Raw genomic sequence first — 18,851 nt, 5'->3', positions numbered from 1 at the left:
TTTCTCCTTATTGCTGTTCTAAAGGGACATCCTTCTATTCTGAGGTTGTGTTCCTCCCTGGTCCTAGTTTCTTCCACTATAGGAAACATTCCCTGCATATCCATTCTATCTAGACCTTTCAATATTCAGTAGTTTTTTAATTGGATCCTTATTGAGACCGTAAGACCATAAGACACTGCAGTAGAATTAGGCCATTCAGCTCATTGAGTCATGGCTGATTATTTTCTCTCTCAACCACATTCTCCTGTCTTCTCCCCATAACCTTTGATGGCCTGACTAACCAAAAACCTGTCAAACTCTGCTTTAAATACACTCAATGACTTGGCCTCCACAGCTGTCTGTGGCAATGAATTCCACAGATTCAACACCCTCTGACTAAAGAAATTCCTTTTCCTCTCCGTCCCTCTATTCTGCGGTTGTTCCCTCTGGTCCTAGACTCACCCATTATTGAAAACATGCTCTCTACATACATTTAGTCTAGACCTTTCAATACTCAATAGGTTTCAACGAGAATCTCCTTCATTATTTTAAACTCTGGCTAAAGGATTTCCTCCTCACTCCTGTTCTAAAGAGATGTCCTTATATTCTGACGCTGTGCCTCCCTTGTGCCCGGCAGACCATCTCTGAAGAGTATTGATAATGGCTGGGGTCACCCATCTTGTAAAGACACTGCCCAGAAGAAGGCAATGGCAAAGCTCTTCTGTGGAAAAATTTGCCAAGAACAATCATGGTCACGGAAAGCCCATGCCTTATGACACAGCACATAATGATGACGATGACCCGCTCTGTTTCTAGACTCTCCCACTATTGGAAACATCCTCTCCATGTCCATCTTATCTGGGCCTTTCAATATTCAGTAGGTTTTCAATGAGATCACTATTGAGTTTGCAAGATGTTCGAAGTTACCCAAACATGAGGAACAGGAACACTAACTCAAGCCAAGGTATCATGATGCCTCTCAACATTCAAACAATGAAAAGCAGACAAATAGATTCCAAAAAGGGAGAGCTGGATGCAGACACTCGATATAAAGAAGACAACGAAAGACCTGAGGTTGTTCTAGAAATTTTAATGCATTTCCTTTAGTTTTCTGTTTCCTAGCAGTGCATTGCCAGAACTGATAGTCTAGGTTGTACATTGGATTTGGGTGAATACAAGAGTAATATAGCCATTTATCATTTCTGTGCATTGAACAGAAGTTACATGTTAAACACTAACATGCAGCAAACAAAACAGATCGTAGATCCACTGACAGTGACTCTTGGAAAGGCTCTACAGGAAGGAAAGCACTTTATCAACCCGTGAGAATAGGAACAAAAAGTGGAAATGGGAACCGTGAGGGGATGAAAGTGTTGGGGAGTGAGTATCAGAAATGGTGAGAGAGTTCTCATCTGAAACACTCAAAAAGGCTTAAATAAAACTGTTTGTCTCTGATTTCTTCGGCAATAGCAATAGTTTGTGGGACAGATACATTTTTATTTAGAGATACAGTGTGGAGCAGGCTCTTCCTGCCCAACGAGCTGCACCGCCCAGCGACCCACCTATTTAAAGCTAGCCTAATGAAAGGATAATTTACAATGACCAATCAACCTACTAACTGCTACCTCTGTGGACTGTGGGAGGAAAGCAGAACTTCCAGGAGAAACCCACGCAATTCACAGGGAGAACTTACAAACACCTTAAAGAGGGTGCCGGAATAGAGCTCCAAACTCTGGAAAGCCCAGAGCTGGAACAGCGTCACGCTAACCACTACACTATTGTGGGTTAAAAATTCTCCAAGCAGATCTGCAAAGCCCGCATACCTTAACGCATCTGCTAGGACTTCGCTGCTGAACCGGACAACACAGGCTGAGCTCTGCAAATGGTGAGAGGGAGACCTGACACACACCTGAACATCCAAATGTCTCACATATACACTTCTTCTCACTCCATCCTAACCACATAACAATGCCACGTGTATGTGTGTGTCAATGCTGAGTCCTGTGAGGGACGTTTCAGCAAATCGAACATGGAGCAGATACGCATGAGGTGCCTGCAGGTGAGCAGAACTCTCCAAAGTTTCTGGTATCTTGTTATCCACTTGTGAGCTTTTCCTACTGAGTTTTAAGACCATAAGACATAGAGTCTTATTTGGCTAATCAACCCTACTAACTAATAAATTCCAGCTCACCTGTGCGCTGAAGTAGGCCTGAGCCTGCAACTCGTTAAAGTAATTTTCATGCTTAAATAATTATTTGTTAAAAAGTATCATCAGGAGACATCTGTGTATGTGTGTATATATATACACACACACACATACACACACACCCACGCACACGCACACACACACACACACACACACACACACACAATAAAAAAAATAAAAGGACATATCTGTAAAAGTAATAATTTAACTTTTAAATATACGGCAATGTATTAGGTGCTTTTATAAATATTTTTGTGTTTCGACATAAATGCATGGTGTTATGGGGTGCCTTGGCTGCGAGAGATTTTAACTGCTTCAAACAGGAGCCAGTATTTGCCTCTACCTTTCTGGTGCGGTCAGGAACGAGATGAATGAATCCAGGTGTATCCCCCATTGGCTCACAGAGGTGGCTATTTTAATTCAGAAAGTGCATCTTGGAATGTTGGTGTGGATGTCAATTCCCAACTGAGAATTTAATCCCCTGTCTACCGAACGGCATTGTAATTAGAGACCACAAGTCGTACTGTTAACCTTGGGGTCCACAGCATGACTAAACAGGAGAGACTGAGCCAGAGAGCAAAAATAAAAGTGAGGAGAGGATAACCAACTATCAAAAACAAAGGAGAAAGAGTCATTTTTATAAGGTAGAACTTGAAGAGCAAACTCCCTCTAAGTTTAGTTTCAAGGGTATAGTTACAGGTGACGGCTGAGTGAAGACAGGCAGCGAAGGGGTGGTGTGGCTCTGGGCGTGCGTGTAGCGGAGGGGTGCGACAGACGCAGACACTGACATGCACCATCTACAAACACACGGTTGGTGGAGGAGGAGCAGATCTCCAAGCCGGGGCGTGGGCGTGAGGAGAAGCTGCAAGCGGCCTCCTCACCACAACGTGACTGGCAGCAATACTGTGGGTGGGTGAGGTGGTGCAGAACACAAAAAGCCTTTTATACTTTCACACCCGTCGCATGCAGATGTTGGGCCAGGCCAGCGAGCTGTGTGAGTGGGCTCAGAGCCCGATGAGTTCACAGGGAAGATTCCGTCACTGCAGGAACTATCGGGTCACAGTAACAGTGAGCCCACAACTCATTAAGCACTTAAAGAGACAGCACTTCCCCTGTCACTGCATAAAAAGACCATTCTAAAGAAAGAGAATCGTTACTCCGTGAAGAAGCCAACAGCCAACATTGATTTTGGCTTCTCAGTCCCCAAGTCTTTAATGGCCTTTTGCCATGCTTAGGATTTTAATTGCATCTGAGGTTAAATAAACAGATTTTCAAACACACTGATTGGAAAGATTTCCATAAGTGGCTGTATTATCCTGCTAGTTTGCAATATAGAAATAGAATTTTTAGGATTGATTCTGACCTGCCAGTATCAATGTCCCACCTCTTGTCCTTCATACATTATCTCCTCAGTATCATGGCTTTCCACTTTGATACCTTGCCATGCCCAATATTCTCTCGGTTTTGTGTAAAATAATATTCTCCTCAGTCATTCATTTTATTTTAGAGCCCCTAAAATGTTTTTATGGCCTTTAAATGCTTCCACGTGGACAGTGCAAGAATTGGAAGCCATCTCGGTTGCATCTCCTTGGACAACACTTTGATTAACAAACCTTCAACCAACTATAGGACCACTTCTACTACCACCATTTCTCCCTCTACTGCTCCATCTGGAGGTGGAGAGCGGTACATAACACAGATTATCTGCTGCTTTATTTCATCTCGTAGGGGCCGGGGGGTGGAGAGCGGGACATAACACAGATTATCTGCTGCTTTATTTCATCTCGTAGGGGCCGGGGGGGTGGAGAGCGGTACATAACACAGATATCTGCTGCTTTATTTCATCTCGTAGGGGCCGGGGGGTGGAGAGCGGTACATAACACAGATTATCTGCTGCTTTATTTCATCTCTCATTGGCTTTACGGACTAATAACAACCAGCGATGCCGTTCATTAACACTGATGGAACTGAACAAAGAGAAGATTGATAAGGGTACAGCAAGAGTTTGTGAATTAGATTAATGTAGAGCTAACGCAAAGTTAAAACGGGGGGGGGGGGTGGTAGAGGCAGGTATGTTAGGGGCATTTAAGAGACTCACATGGATGATAGAAAAATGGAAGGATATGTGTGAGGGAAGGGTCCAATTCATCTTAGAGTAGGTTAAAAGGTCTGCACAACATCTTAGGCCGAAAGTCCTGCACTGTGCTATAATGTTCTATGTTCTATCCCATCAATCGGTTGCAACAAACAAATTGTTGGAGGAATTCAGCAGCTGAGGAAAGGAATCGATGTTTCCCTCTACCTCCCCGCACCCCACAAGACATTACTAGGCCCACCGAGGTCCACCTGCAGACTTTCTGCTGCTCCAGACACCAAGACTGAATCTCCCTCGTGTCTCCATCAATCAGATCATGCTTACTGTGATTTCTTGTCATCCACTCCCTATTTGACACTCAGCATCTCTGAGTGAGATAGGGAGCAGCATCTTTCAAAGGAGAGAGAGAGAGAGAGGGGGGGGGGAGAGAGAGAGAGAGATAGTTTTCACTAATGGGAGGAATGCATGATTTAAAATCAAGGAGAGAAGAACACAGTGGGCTAGATGAGGAGAATGTTTGATTTTATCCTGAGATTTACTATGAGCTAGAATAAGAAATTTTGCAGCTGCTGGAAATCCTGATTACCACACACGAATGTTGGAGGATCTCAGCAGGTCAAGCAGCATCTATGGAAAAGAGTAAACTATCAACATTTCAGTCCTGATGCTGTCTGACCTGCTGAGTTCCTCCAGCATTTTGTTGAGCTAGAATCTTCTGCCTGGAGACATAGTTAAAGCAAATTTAGTTGTGATTGCATCTGGAGGGAATTGGATAAGAAATTTGGTGTGCATGGCTACAGGGATAATCCAATGGTGACTGTTTTCAAGAGCCAGCATAGGAACAATGGGCAAAAATAAATTTCTTCATGCACAACATGGTTTTAACCAGATTTAACAACATTACAGGACAGTAAAGTCTCAGTTATTGAAATATATAAACAGTTTTGTTTGGGAGCTGAAAAATAAAAGGAGCATCTGACTTTCTCTGAAATTATTCCAATAGACTGTTTTATTTGCAATTTGAAACTGGCAGGTGTGGAGTTTAATAAGAAATTACATTAACCCGGTGCTGTTCATTTCAATTCGTCTATGACCAGTCGCACTTTTTACATTCTTGAAATTTTCTGATGATCCAAAATACTTAACCCCCAATAAGTGGAAGGGGTAGGATAATGTGTCAGACTAACATTTCTAAACTGAGAGTGGGTTTTTGTTTCCTTTTTGAGTTGCTAGTGGCATCAGTATTCCAAGCTGACACGGGCACTTCCTTTCTCATTTCAATCCCATGGTGTGTGGATGATGCACCATCAATAACTCTCGGAGACGGGAGGTGAACGATAGGCTTTTATTAGCAGCAAAAGGGACCATGACATCTTGGAGACTGAGGGAGGAGCAGTGCCTCCAATCACTTTTATACAGGGGTCTGTGGGAGGAGCCACAGGAGCAGTCAGCAGAGGGGCATGTCCAGACAGGTATACGTAGTTTACCACAGTGGACGAAGGCCGTTCCTTTAAAGTGAACAAGTTCTGAACAACACCCATCTGATCCCAGCTCCGATTCCCATCTCACACTAAACGGGAATCCTGAGTTTGGCCTCACAGGATGAACAAGTGACTGATGATGGGCCATAAACATCGGAGAAATAATAACCAGCGAAGTCGCAGCGACTGAGAGGCAGGAACACTGGGAAGACTGCCAACGCCTGCTCCCAGCTCTGGCAAGCAGCACTGCGAACTGAATTCACACTGTTGCCCCCATTACAATCTGTGCTCTTTTGTCAAACCTTCAGACTCTGGGATTTCTGTAGCAGCCCCAATCTGAGGGCTTTCCCTTACTGTGCTGGGATGACATTTTAAACGAGGGAAAAGGGATTTGCTGTAACGTTAATTGGAATTCAGCTGCGCACATCGAGCTTGACTCATGCTCACGTTATCGCGAGGTTACAGGTTAATTCATTCATAAAAAGAACCAATCAGCACAGAGATTAAAAACTGAATTTTACACTTGGTTCACTCTGGGCAAGCAGTTACACAGATTGACACGAAAATATACACCTTACACACTGGAACATTTTGCTACACTGAGAAACTCTGAAATCAAACCAAATGTACAGAGATGTTGAACCTATCACTGCACAGGGACTTGCCCCTCCTCAGCCTTGTAGATGTTGCAATGGTGATGGGGTGGGTATCTCTGGCAGAAGAGAGGATTCTCCTTTGAAGCACTTCACAGCATCTTGGTGGCGTGCTTGTTGGCCTCGTCGATGCGCGCTTTGTTCATATCGCCCTGCAGGAGAAACAGAGCAAAGTATAGTTTGTACTCTGAATGAGTGGTGTGGCTAGTGGTAGAATTTGTGCAAATGTGAAAACAAGTGTACGTGTGCAAGTGCGGATATGTGTGTATGCGTCTGTATATATTTGTGTGTGTGTGTCTGTAAATATTTGTGTGTGTATGTACGTGTGTGAATGTGTCTGTGTGTGCATCTTTATGTGAGCGTGTGTTGGTAAATTAATTGATTATTGTGTCAGTGCAGTGCCATGATGAGGTAGATTGTGAGGTCCAGGGACCATCTGATCCTACAAGGGGGTCACTTCGAACAGTGGGATAGAAATTATCCTTCAGGGCTTCTACCCAATGGAGAGGGGGCAGGAGGAGAAGAGAGATGTTTGGGGTCCTTGATTATGCTGGCTGCTTTACTAAGGCAGTGACAGGTGTGGACAGATGTATTATCAAAGTACGTATACATCACCATATACAGCTCTGAGATTATAGAATAATAACTATAACAGAAACAATGAAAGGCCCAACCTGGGCGTTCAAACAGAGTGCAGAAGACAGCAAACTCTGCAACTACAACAAGAAATAAATAATGATAACAAATAAGAACTAAAGAAAATGAGATGAAGAGTCATTGAAAGTGAGTCCCTAGATTATGGGAGTGGTTCAGTGATGGGGTGAATGAAGTTTTCCCCTCAGGTTCAGGAGCCAGTTGAGGGGTAATAAATGTTCCTGAAACTGCTAGTATGAGGGTTCTATACCTTCTTCCTGATGACAACCATGAGAATTACAGTACATCCTTGTTGTTTATATATTCTAGTCCTCTTTAAATGAATGGCTGTGTTAAGTAGACTGGGAAGCATTTTATCCCCAAAGGGTTGAGATGTGAGAAAATGGGAGATTAATGAAGGTGCCGGAGACTGTGGATCGGATGTTGGTGAGTGGGAATGGTGCAGGTGGGTAATTAATGGTCAATGTGGACGTGCAGGCTGGAAAGGCTCATTTCTCAGCTGTGGCGAAGATGTTTCCAAAAGATGAAATTCGATCTATAAATACAGTTGTCATCAATAAATCAATACATTTATCCGGAGAGCATTGTGAACGAGAAGATACAGGAGACTGCAGATGCTGGAGTCTGAAGCAATAAATAATCTGCTGGAGGAATCAGCAGGTCTGTGAGGGAAAGGAATTGTCAACATTCTATTATCTGTCTATCTATATATTATGTCTTATCTATCTAGTTATCAATCTATCTCTATCTATCTATTTTGTGAATGCACGCTGCCTAATTACAACAACATGATCAATTATCCGCCTTTGGAGTGTGGGAGGAAATTGCAGTACCCAGAAGAAACGCAGTCATGGACAGAGCATTCAAAGTTCTACAGACAACGGAAGAATTGAACTTGTGTCATTGGATATTAAGCTAACTGCGATACTTTTATTCTGCACTCTGTTTCTGCTTTTCCCTTGTACTACCTCGATATACTGATGTTATGAAATCATCTGTACAGATGGCAAGTAAATCTAATTTTTCTACTGTACCTTTGGTACAATTGATAATAAACCAATCACTGATGGGCAGCATGAATGTGATGGGCTGAAGGGTCTGATTCCGGGCTGCATGTATCTATAACATTATTAGATCTTTGACCTGTGTTCTCTCTTACTCCTTGCCAAGCAGCAGTGTTTTTCACTTTGTCCTTCAGCTAGAACTTGCAAGAATTCAACCAATCTCTTACCTTGACCACAATCCTGTCAATCTGGGCGTTCTGGGAACCAATCTCATTGCTCATGTCAAGTGCCATGTGTCGTAGGTTGCCGATGATGCTGCCCACCTGATCCAGGTTCTCCTCCATCTCGTTTTCCCGAGCGTCATCTGTGACTCTAAAATCAGGTCAAGAGATGAATTAAGCCAAACGTGAGGCGTTGCCTTGATGGACAAATGTAAAGAGAATACACTGTTAAGGCAAGACCCGAAACAGTATTGACAAGCAGACGGATCTTGGAGTCCAAATTCATCGTTACATGAAAGTGGCTACACAAGGTGGTAGGCCTGTTGAGAAGGCATATGGAATGCTTGCTTTTATTATTCGAAGAAAGAGTTCAAAAGTCAGGAAGTTACATTGCAGATTTATAAAGCTCCAGTTAGGCTGCATTGAGAGTATAGCATACAGTTCTGGTCACTGGATTATAGGAAGGATGTCGAGGCTTTGGAGAGAGCTCAGAAGAAGTTTACCAGGATGCTGCCTGGATTAGTGGGCACGTGATTTAATGAGAGATTGAACAAATGTGAGTTGTTTTAAATGGACGCCCCTCTATCCTCAGGCTGTGCCCTCTTGTCCTAGACTCCCCACAATGGGAAACATCCTTTCCAAATCTACTCTGTCTAGGCCTTTCAAATTTGAAAGGTTTCAATGAGATCCCCTCTCATCCTTCTGAATTCTAGCAAGTATAGACCCAGAGCTATCAAATGTTCCTCGTATGATAATCCTTTCATTCCAGAATCATCCCTGTGAACTACCTCTGGACCTTCTCCAATGCCAACACATCTTTTCTTAGAAGAGGAGCCTAAAACTGTTCACAATACTCAGGTGAGGCCTCACCAGTACCTTATAAAGCCTCAGCATCACATCCCTGATCTTGTACTCTAGACCTCTTGAAATGAATGCTAACATTGCATTCCTCACCACTAACTCAACCTGCAAGTCAACTTTTAGGGTGTTCTGCACACGTACTCCCAAGTCCCTTTGCGTCTCAGATTTTTGGATTTTTTCCCCGTTTAGAAAATAGTCTGCACATTTATTTCTACTATCAAAGTGCATGACCATGCATTTTCCAACATTGTATTTCATTTGCCACTTTCTTGTCCATTCTCCTAATCTGTCTAAGTCCTTCAGCAGCTTTTCTGTTTCCTCAACACTACCTCTATCATTCTTCGTATCATCTGTAAACTTGGCCATCACCTATTCCATCATCTAAATCGTAAACAGCACAAAAAGAAACAGTCCCAACACTGACTCCTGTGGAACACCAGTAGTCACTGGCAGCCAACCAGAAAAGGATCCTTTTCTTCTCACTCACTGCCTCCTACCAGTCAGACAATGCTCTAACCATGCCAGTAATGTCTTCACTCTGAGGGTCATGAGAGTGTGGGAAGAGCTTCCAGCAAGAGTGATAGATGTGGGCCTGATTTCAACGTTTAAGAGAAGTCTGGAAAAGTACATTGATGGCAGTTGTATGCAGAGCTATGGTCTAGATGCAGGTCAATGGGACTAGGAAGAATAATGGACTGGCACCAACTAGATGGGCTGAAGGGCTTGTTTCTGTGCTGCAGTATTCTACGACTCCATGATTCTATAAGAGGCTAATGGAGACCTGAGGAACACAAAATTCTGAGGGCTTAGATAAAGTAGGAAACTTTCCCAGTTGCAGTGATATCTGGTAATTGTAGAGTAACGGCATACAGAAGAAGTGGAGAGATGGCTATTTAATCCAGTGTGTCACTGCAATCTGTAGTGTACTGCACGCTGAGAAGTGGAAGCGTTTTATTAAACTCTGGCTAGGAAAGACTGTAAGATATAGGAGCAAAATTAGGCTATTCGGCCCATTGAGTCTGCTTCACAATTCTAATACGGCTGATTTATTATCCCTCTTACCCGCAATCTACCTTGACCCCATACCCTTTGATGCCCTTAATAATCAAGAACCTATCATCCTCCATTTTAAATACACCCAATGACTTGGCCTCCACCACTGCCTGTGGCAATGAATTCCACAGATTCACCACCCTCTGGCTAAAGAAGTTCCTCCTCATCTCTGTTTTGAGTCACAACCGAACCTTTTGACCATATCTGCATGCTTTTATACATTGAATTTCTGTCACGTGATTGGCTGATTAAATATTTGCATTAATGAGCAGGTGTACCTAATAAAGTGGCCACTGAGTGTAATTTTAGGGCCTGTTGGTCAGGGTGGAACAGGTTACAGAAATTCTACAATTATGAAGTTAGAGGTTTAAGTACGGATGTGGAATAAAATGTGCATAAACATATAAAAACCAGCATGTAATTACAATGTAAAGAGAATGACAAACAGCATTTTAAAGTGTTTACTATGCAGTGCAGTGACCGGGTAATAGGTAGCAAGGTAATAACGTCAAAAGGCTAACTGACTGAATGCAAATTAGCACAAAAACATAAGAACTGCAGGGAATAGTAGGCGTGTGTGTATACACCACGGGCACAACCCTCCTCACAGGAGGTGCTGCCTCAAGAAGGTAACACCCATCATCAAAGATTCCCACTGTCCATCTTCTCGAGCTCCCAGAGGCCTAAAGTCCCACACCACCAGGTTCAGGAACAGCTACTTCCCTTCAACCATTCTGGGACTGAAAGGTTTTTCATATGAGGAGAGTTTGATGGCTCTGGGCCTGCACTCACTGGAATGAGTGCGGATCTCATCGAAACCTATTGAATGGTAAAAGCCTCGATGGAGAGGATGTTACCTATGGTGGGGTGGTCTGTGACCAGAGGGCACGGCTTCAGAATAGAGGGACGCCCATTTAGAACGGAGAATGAAGAAGTTCTTTAGCTAGAGACTGGTGAATCTGTGCAATTCCTGTGGAGGCCAAGTCTCTGGGTATACTTAAGGCAGAGGCTGATAGATTCTTGATTGGTCAGGGCATGAAGGGATACGGGGAGAAGGCAGGAGATTGGGGCCGAGAGGGAAATGGATCAGTCATAATGAAATGACGGAGGCAGACACGGTAGGCCAAATGGCCAATTTCTGCTCCGATATCTGATGGTTTTCCGATCTATTCAGTTCCTGAATGAACCTTTGCAACTCTAATCACTATCTCCTGTAGCAACATGTGACTACCTTGCGCAATATTTTAATTATAATCTCTCTTGTAAAAATTGTGTACAATTTATGCTTTCCTTGTGAATGCTCAATCCAATGGCAAGCTGGGACGTCAGAACTTCCCAAGACAAAAACCATCCTACCTGCGGATGTATCCACCACTCATGGCCATCTGCTCCCGGTCGTCCATCACTCGAGCTGGCTGGCTGGCCACCACACCGTCCTGGTTATTGCCCCACACCTTCTTGTAGGCTCCTCCAGCCTCGAAGTTCTTCAACCTTGAAGGAGGAAAATGTACAAGGAGTTTGGCTGTTTCAAATGATCTCCATGAGGTAAAGCCAGCACCTTCCTGCTTACAGGCTGCGGCCAGACCACTTCATCACTTACAGCACAACCGTTACCATTAGTTGTACATTTTTTATATTAAGGAATGTTTTCCAAGAAGTTTCACTTGATGACCATCCAATAAGATCTCAGTGTAAGAAGCTGAAAGTAGACATCCAGTGGTTTGAATAAGCAACCCAGAGCATGCAGACATGCCAGCAAACCCAGTCTCATTGACACTCTACTGCAAGCAACGTGCAATCAAACTGTTTCACCAAATATGCACACCCATTACAAAAGGTATTTATAAAAAATGCTCTTTTATAAAACTGTGTTGGGTGGGTACCTGTTTTTTCTTTCCCCATTCAATTTTCCCTTCTCTCTGTAGGGCGTTCTCTATCTGGTGATCAGGAGGACTAATTCGGCACTGATTTGAAATAAAGGCTGCGCAGACTGACAATGCAAGACAGAGTGGGTACAATCGGGTAACTGCATTGTCCTCACGCCTCTTACTGAGTGGCTTTACGTGGCTGAGTCTGGACTGAAGCACAAAGTCACCGTGTAGCTATCCTCCATTCACAATATATGACGGAGAGCTTTGATTGGCCGTTTTCCCTGTTGTTCCTAAGTCAAGTTTTCTTCCCTCTGTCTCTGGAAAGGACCATTTCCCGAGTGAAGTGGCATTATCATCAGCTTGTTGCTGTGAATAGTTCCTGATGCTCTTTATTGAGAAAAGTTTTAATTGACGCCGATATTTCAAAATCAGCCGAATGACGAACAACTCTCTAACACTGATTTACTTATAAGACCATAAGACTCTATAGGAGTGGAATTCGGCCTTTTGGCCCATCGAGTCTGCTCTGCCATTTTATCATGGCTGACCCATTTTTCTACCAGCCCCAATCTCCTGTCTTCTCCCCGTCTCCCTTCATGCCCTGACTAGTCAGAAATCTACCAACCTCGGCCATAAATATACATAAAGAACTGGCCTCCAGGGCTGCCTGTGACAACAAATTCCACAGATTCATCCCTCTCTGTCTGAATAAAAAATCCTCCTCATCTCCTGTTATTGTGCTCTATTATTTTGCTATACTGTTGTGTCAACATTCACGAAGTTACCAGGTTTCTTTACATTACACTGTAAACACGCTCGATAGGTCAAGCCTCACATCTTTGGGGCGGGAGAGAAAACCAGAATAGCCTGAGGAGTCTCGTTTGGTCGAAGAGAGAATGTGTAAACTTCATACAAACAGCACCGGAGGTGAGGGTCAAACCTGAAACCTTGAAGATGTGAGAAGTTGCCTCCTGTGTCAGTGCCACTGTACCTCTCACCAGTTTGCACCAGGACTGGCTCGGTACCAGGACTGAGTCACCTACAGACAGAGACTGTACACCTTTGAAAAGCTACTGCAAGCTCTTTCTACCTACAGCCTTCTGTATGGACCATCACCTACTCAGTGTGTCTGTGAACAAGCTGGGGAGTACCATGGCAATGGTGTGTAAGACCCTGGGGAACTCTGTATGATGCCCTGGGGAAGGCTGTGTAAAACCTTGGGGAATGGTGTGTAAATCCCTGTGGAACTGTGTATGATATCCTGGGGAATAGTGTGTAAAACCCTGTGGAACCGTGTATAATACCCTGGGGAACTGTGTATGATACCCTGGGGAACTGTGTATGATACCCTGGGGAATGGTGTGTAAAACCCTGTGGAACTGTGTATAATACCCTGGGGAACTGTGTATGATATCCTGGGGAATGGTGTGTAAAACCCTGTGGAACTGTGTATAATACCCTGGGGAACTGTGTATGATACCCTGGGGAACTGTGTATGATATCCTGGGGAATGGTGTGTAAACCCCGGTGGAACTGTGTATAATACCCTGGGGAACTGTGTATGATACCCTGGGGAACTGTGTATGATACCCTGGAGAATGGTGTGTAAACTGGTAAAACATCTTTATAAAGGCAGAAAATGTTGGAAATATTCAGCGGGTCAGGCAGCATCTGTGGAAAGAGAAACAGTTACTATTTGAGATCTAAGTTCTTTTCGTCGAGATACCAGAGATAGATGGGCAAGGTTGTGGGTGCAGCATGATGATGCCTTGATAGTGTGAGTCCGGTTGATGTAATGTGGCAGATAAGGGGTAGTTAAAACCCAGATTGAACCTCTGTTTCTGTGTAATATGTGGCCACTGGGTCATGCTGAGCAGGAATTGGAATTGGTTTGTGATTGTCATGTCACATTGCAGGCAGACCATTACCATCAAGATGGTAAAAATAAAAGAGTGCAGTACAGCAACTAGAGAAAGCACAGTGCAGTCAAACAAGGTAAAATGCAGGACCACGGTGAGGTAGCAAGTGAGAGGGCGGATAACGCTGGGATGGAAATTGTCCAAGTTGGGTTGTAGGTGCTTCTAAATTACACAGAGAAAAAGTATATAGCCAGTTCTTAGAGAGTCATAAAAACTACAACACAGAAACAAGCCCTTTGGCCCATCTAATCCATGCCAAACATTTTAAACTGCCTACTTTCATCGACCTGCACCAGGACCATAACCCTCCATTCTCCTCTCATCCGTGTACCTATCCAAACTTCTCTTAAATACTGAAATCAAGCTTGCATGCACTTGTGTTGGCAGCTCATTCAACACTCTCACGACCCTCTGAGTGAAAAAGTTTCCATTCATGTCCCCTTAAACTTCTCACATTTCACCCTTAACCCATGACCTCTGGTTGTAGTCCCACCCAATCTTAGTGGAAAAAAGCCTGCTTGCATTTACCCTATCTTTACCCCTCATAATTTTGTATAACTCTATCAAATCCCTCAATCATCTATGCTGCAAGGATTAAAGACCTAGCCTATTTTACTTTTCCTTATAACTCAGGTTATACAAACAAAAAGAAAGAGAAAGTTAACCAAAAAATGGACAATTTTATTTTGAGCCCTGCTTCAGCTTCAACCTATCAGGCACATTTTGTTTGTTCCACCCACCCCTTCCAGCACATTCTAATTCTTGTTTTGTCTCTAATCTGAAACAGTAACTGTTTCTCTCTGCCTGACCTGCCGAATGTTTCCAGCATTTCCTGCTTTTATTTCAGATGGTCAGCATCTGCTGGTCTTTCATTTACAATTTATCCGTCACCTCACTCACTTGTACAATTGCATTCAGCTCTGAAAAGCCATGGTGCAGATCGGGAACTTGTAGCTCTCCACCTTTGTCTGCCTGTAGTTGCTTTACACTACCGTCTCTGTGTAACTCTGCTTACAACATTACTTTTGTTTATGTTGCCTGTACAGCAAACTCTGTACGTCCCTGTTGTAAGATTTGGAAACGAGTAAGGCCGGTCAACAGGGCTCTGATGAAGCAGTATAGGCCAATCCCCTGGACAGCGGATACAATGGATTACAGAAACATTGGTGAACTCCAACCACACCATGGACTTTGGATGATGAAGACGGGAGGTCGTCAAAGGCCTGTGCTCCACTGGGAGCTAAGGGCCCAAGAAGAAGAAGCCAGGTTCTCAATTTCATCCTGGTGTTAGAAACTAATCCGCATTCGTCAGGCAAAGGCATTAATCTGACAGTGACTCATCAGGTGTCACCTAACAATCTATTGGTTTAAACAATCATGCACTAAACCTCTTCCCCAAAGCTGCTCCACAGTGAGGCCTGCTGGTACTAACGCTCAGTAAAGGCATTATGGGAAAAAGAGAACTATCTTCCCCTGTGCGGACTAGAAGATGTGGCCAAGTGCAAATCAGTCCTTTTCTATTAACACAGTGGACCGAGAAATGGGATAGAATTATTCTATACATAACACTATAGATCAGGGATTCCCAACCCCTGGGGTCATAGAATCATAGAGTTACAGAAAAGTACAGCATGGAAAAGGCCCTTTGGCCCATCTGGTCTGTGCCAAATCATTTAAGCTGCCTACACCCATCGACCTGCACCCGGACCATAGCCCTCTATACCCCTCCCATCCATGTACCTATCCAAACTTCTCCTTAACGTTGAAATTAGGCTCACATGCAACTGTGCTGGCAGTATGTTCCACCCTCTCTCGACCCTCTGAGTGAAGAAGTTTCCCCTCAAGCTCCCCTTAAACTTTTTCACCTTTCACCCTTAACCCATGACCCATGAAGTGTTAAGTCTTCACACTTAACCCATGATCTCAGATTGTAGTCCCACCCAACCTCAGTGGAAAAAGCCTGCTTGCAGTTGCTCTATCTATAAGCCTCATAATTTTGTATACCTGTATCAAATCTCCTCTCAATCTTCTACATTCCAAGGGATAAAGTCCTAATCTATTCAATCTTTCCCTATAAATCAGGTCCTCCAGACCCGGCAACATCCTTGTGAAATTTCTCTGTATTCCTACAAATTTATTTACATTTTTCCTCAGGTAGGTGATCAAAACTGTACACCATAGTCTAAATTCAGCCTCACTCATATCTTATACAGTTTCAACGGACCCCTCAGTTAATGGCAGGGGTCCATGGCATAATAAAGTTTGGAAGTCCCCGATCTTGGTCTTGTCTGTTTGGCCAGTGACTGACAGGGTGTTGGAACTATTTTATCTTCCATGGCAACGTCAGTGGTGCTGTCATAACACTGGTAGAGCTTAGTAACGGGCATTTTTTATTCTATACATTCCCAAGGAGATTCATTTGCACTGGGCTGAATAGTGAATGTTGATGTACATTGTTCCCCGCTCCGGTTGGACAGTGATTGCAACGTGATATTACTGGTAGCTAAGCGTGAAAGTAAACAAATAATATTAAAAACAGATCTAGTGCTTTACTGGCATATATGACGAATGAACTATTCTTGGGCTTCCAGCTGGGTACAGGAATTGATTTTAACTGAGGTTTTGATGACAAATTCTGCCACCTTCGTGAGGTTGCAGGTTGATGGGACTAGGCAGATTAATGGTTTGGTATGGACAAGATGGGCCCAAGGGCCTGTTTCTGTGCCACAGTTGTCCATCACTCTATGACTCTATGTCCATCACTCCAGATTAGAACAGAGATGCGGAAAAACTTTTTCACCCAGAGAGTGGTGGATATGTGGAATGCTCTGCCCCAGAAGGCAGTGGAGGCCAAGTCTCTGGATGCATTCAAGAGAGAGTTAGATAGAGCTCTTATAGATAGCGGGGTCAAGGGATATGGGGAGAGGGCAGGAACAGGGTACTGATTGTGTATGATCAGCCATGATCACAGTGAATGGCGGTGCTGGCTAGAAGGGCCGAATGGCCTACTCAGAGTCTATTGTCTATTGACTCTGGAGAAATTGCTCAAGATTTTTAAACTCTTTACATTGGTCACGGTTTATCTGGTGAATCTGTCTCTCTCAGGTTTGGTGGGATGGGAAGTAACTCACTTATACATCACAGAACATAGAACACGGAAGAGTACAGCACAGGAACAGACAATCTGGCCCACAGCACTGTGCTGAGCCAAGTAAAATTAGGCCAGACAGACTGGTTGGACAGGAAATCTGACACTTCTCCTTTACTGTTCTAGTATAAATGGGGAACTTTGTGTACTGCACACTCTGATAATGGAAATGCCCTTTACCTGCACTCCACCACTCCACAGTGTCTTTGCTTTTGTATTATGACTTTAGTATGGTTTCCATGCGCTATCAATCCCGATCTTACAACCTGTTACTAATGCACATATTTGGAGAAATTCAAACAGGTCTATGGCTCATTGCTGGCCCTGACAGATATGGAAAAGTTATAACTGCAGGGAATTCAGAAATTTATGATATTGTGAACAAACACGAGGGCAATCAGGTATCTAATACCCGTCAATCCTCTTCAGACACTGGCGGAATAGTGCGGTACGTCACAGATGCACAAATAGACAGAGAGACAGAAATAGAAACATACAGAGTGGTGTTGATTATGGAGCTGTGTGAACTGTGGCACACATCTGAGCAAAGCAATACTCTTCCTGTTATATTCAAGGATGGGGGCAATGCTGTCCATCCCTAATGTCCTGATGAGGTACGGTAGTTTTGAGCTGCCCTTCTGAGGAACAGTTAAGGTGTTCAAATAGTGGTGGGGAGATGCAAGATTCTGACCCAATCACAATTATAATATTCCTTCATCAGGATGCTGAGAGATTGGCTTTCTCTGCCATGTGTATGTCAAAACATTGAAACATACGGTGAAATGCATTATTTGCATCAACAACTAACACAGCCTGAATACATGCTGGGGGCAGGCCACAAGGGTTGCCCTGCGTCCAGTGTCAACGTAGCATGTTCACAATGTACTAGGTCTAACTATATGTCCTTGGAGTGTGGGAGAAAACCGGATTACTCGGAGGAAACATTTTCCCAGAGCTGAAATGGTTGCCACAAGAGGACACAGGTTTAAGGTGTTGGGGAGTAGGTACAGAGGAGATGTCAGGGGTAAGTTTTTAACTCGGAGAGTGGTGAGTGCGTGGAATGGGCTGCCGGCAACGGTGGTGGAGGCAGATACAATAGCGTCTTTTAAGAGGCTTTTAGATAGGTACATGGAGCTTAGTAAAATAGAGGGCTATAGGTAAGCCTAGTAATTTCTAAGGTAGGGACGTGTTCGGCACAACTTTGTGGGCCAAAGAGCCTGTATTGTGCTGTAGGGTTTCTATGTTTCTATGTTTCTATAAAACCCACGCAGGTCTGGAGCAACGTACAGTCTCCTTACAGACAGTGCCAGGAACTGAAGCCCAAAATGACGATTTTCCAGTCCTGCAATCTTCTGCTCCCAAATTCCTGCTTCAGTCTGCAGCCTGGCGGAGATTGGGCAGGGCCCTTGGGTTATTTGTTCATACGATGGTCGATCATGCCTTCTCCAGGCTGTTGTGCACCATGACCGCACTATGAAATGAGTGGGTACAGAGACAGAGGTCCCATTTACATCCTGTGCAGAGTTAAGGAATTGCCTTCTTGAGAAACCATTTGTTGTCTCTGGACTAGGTTACACTCTGATATAATGTGGGTGACGGATAGACAGCTTAGACCACCAAAGATCAAAACTGATAACATCCTTTATCTCTGCTTCCCAATGTGGCCCAAAACTTACCTCATATTATGCCCTTAGAGTTTACCTCAT

At 43.8% G+C, this 18,851-nt stretch overlaps 1 protein-coding gene across 2 annotated transcripts in view; it reads right to left on the bottom strand.

The window, feature by feature from the left end:
• Nucleotides 1-1,049: 1,049 nt before the first annotated feature.
• The window catches only part of LOC140716562 (synaptosomal-associated protein 25), a 196,534-nt gene continuing 178,732 nt past the window's right edge, over nt 1,050-18,851 (bottom strand). For both annotated transcript variants that reach the window (XM_073029390.1, XM_073029389.1), the window contains exons 6-8: nt 11,564-11,698; nt 8,300-8,444; nt 1,050-6,566 (exon numbers count right to left, since the gene is read on the bottom strand). In XM_073029390.1, coding sequence (XP_072885491.1) covers nt 6,507-6,566; nt 8,300-8,444; nt 11,564-11,698 — 340 coding nt within the window. In that variant the 3' untranslated portion in view covers nt 1,050-6,506. The remainder of the gene's footprint in view (nt 6,567-8,299; nt 8,445-11,563; nt 11,699-18,851) is intronic.

The sequence above is a fragment of the Hemitrygon akajei genome, chromosome 25, assembly GCF_048418815.1.
Source record: "Hemitrygon akajei chromosome 25, sHemAka1.3, whole genome shotgun sequence".
In the NCBI taxonomy this organism is placed as follows: Eukaryota; Metazoa; Chordata; class Chondrichthyes; order Myliobatiformes; family Dasyatidae; genus Hemitrygon; species Hemitrygon akajei.
The sequence above is the reverse complement of the archived record's forward strand: the minus strand, read 5'-3'. Positions and strand labels throughout refer to the sequence as shown.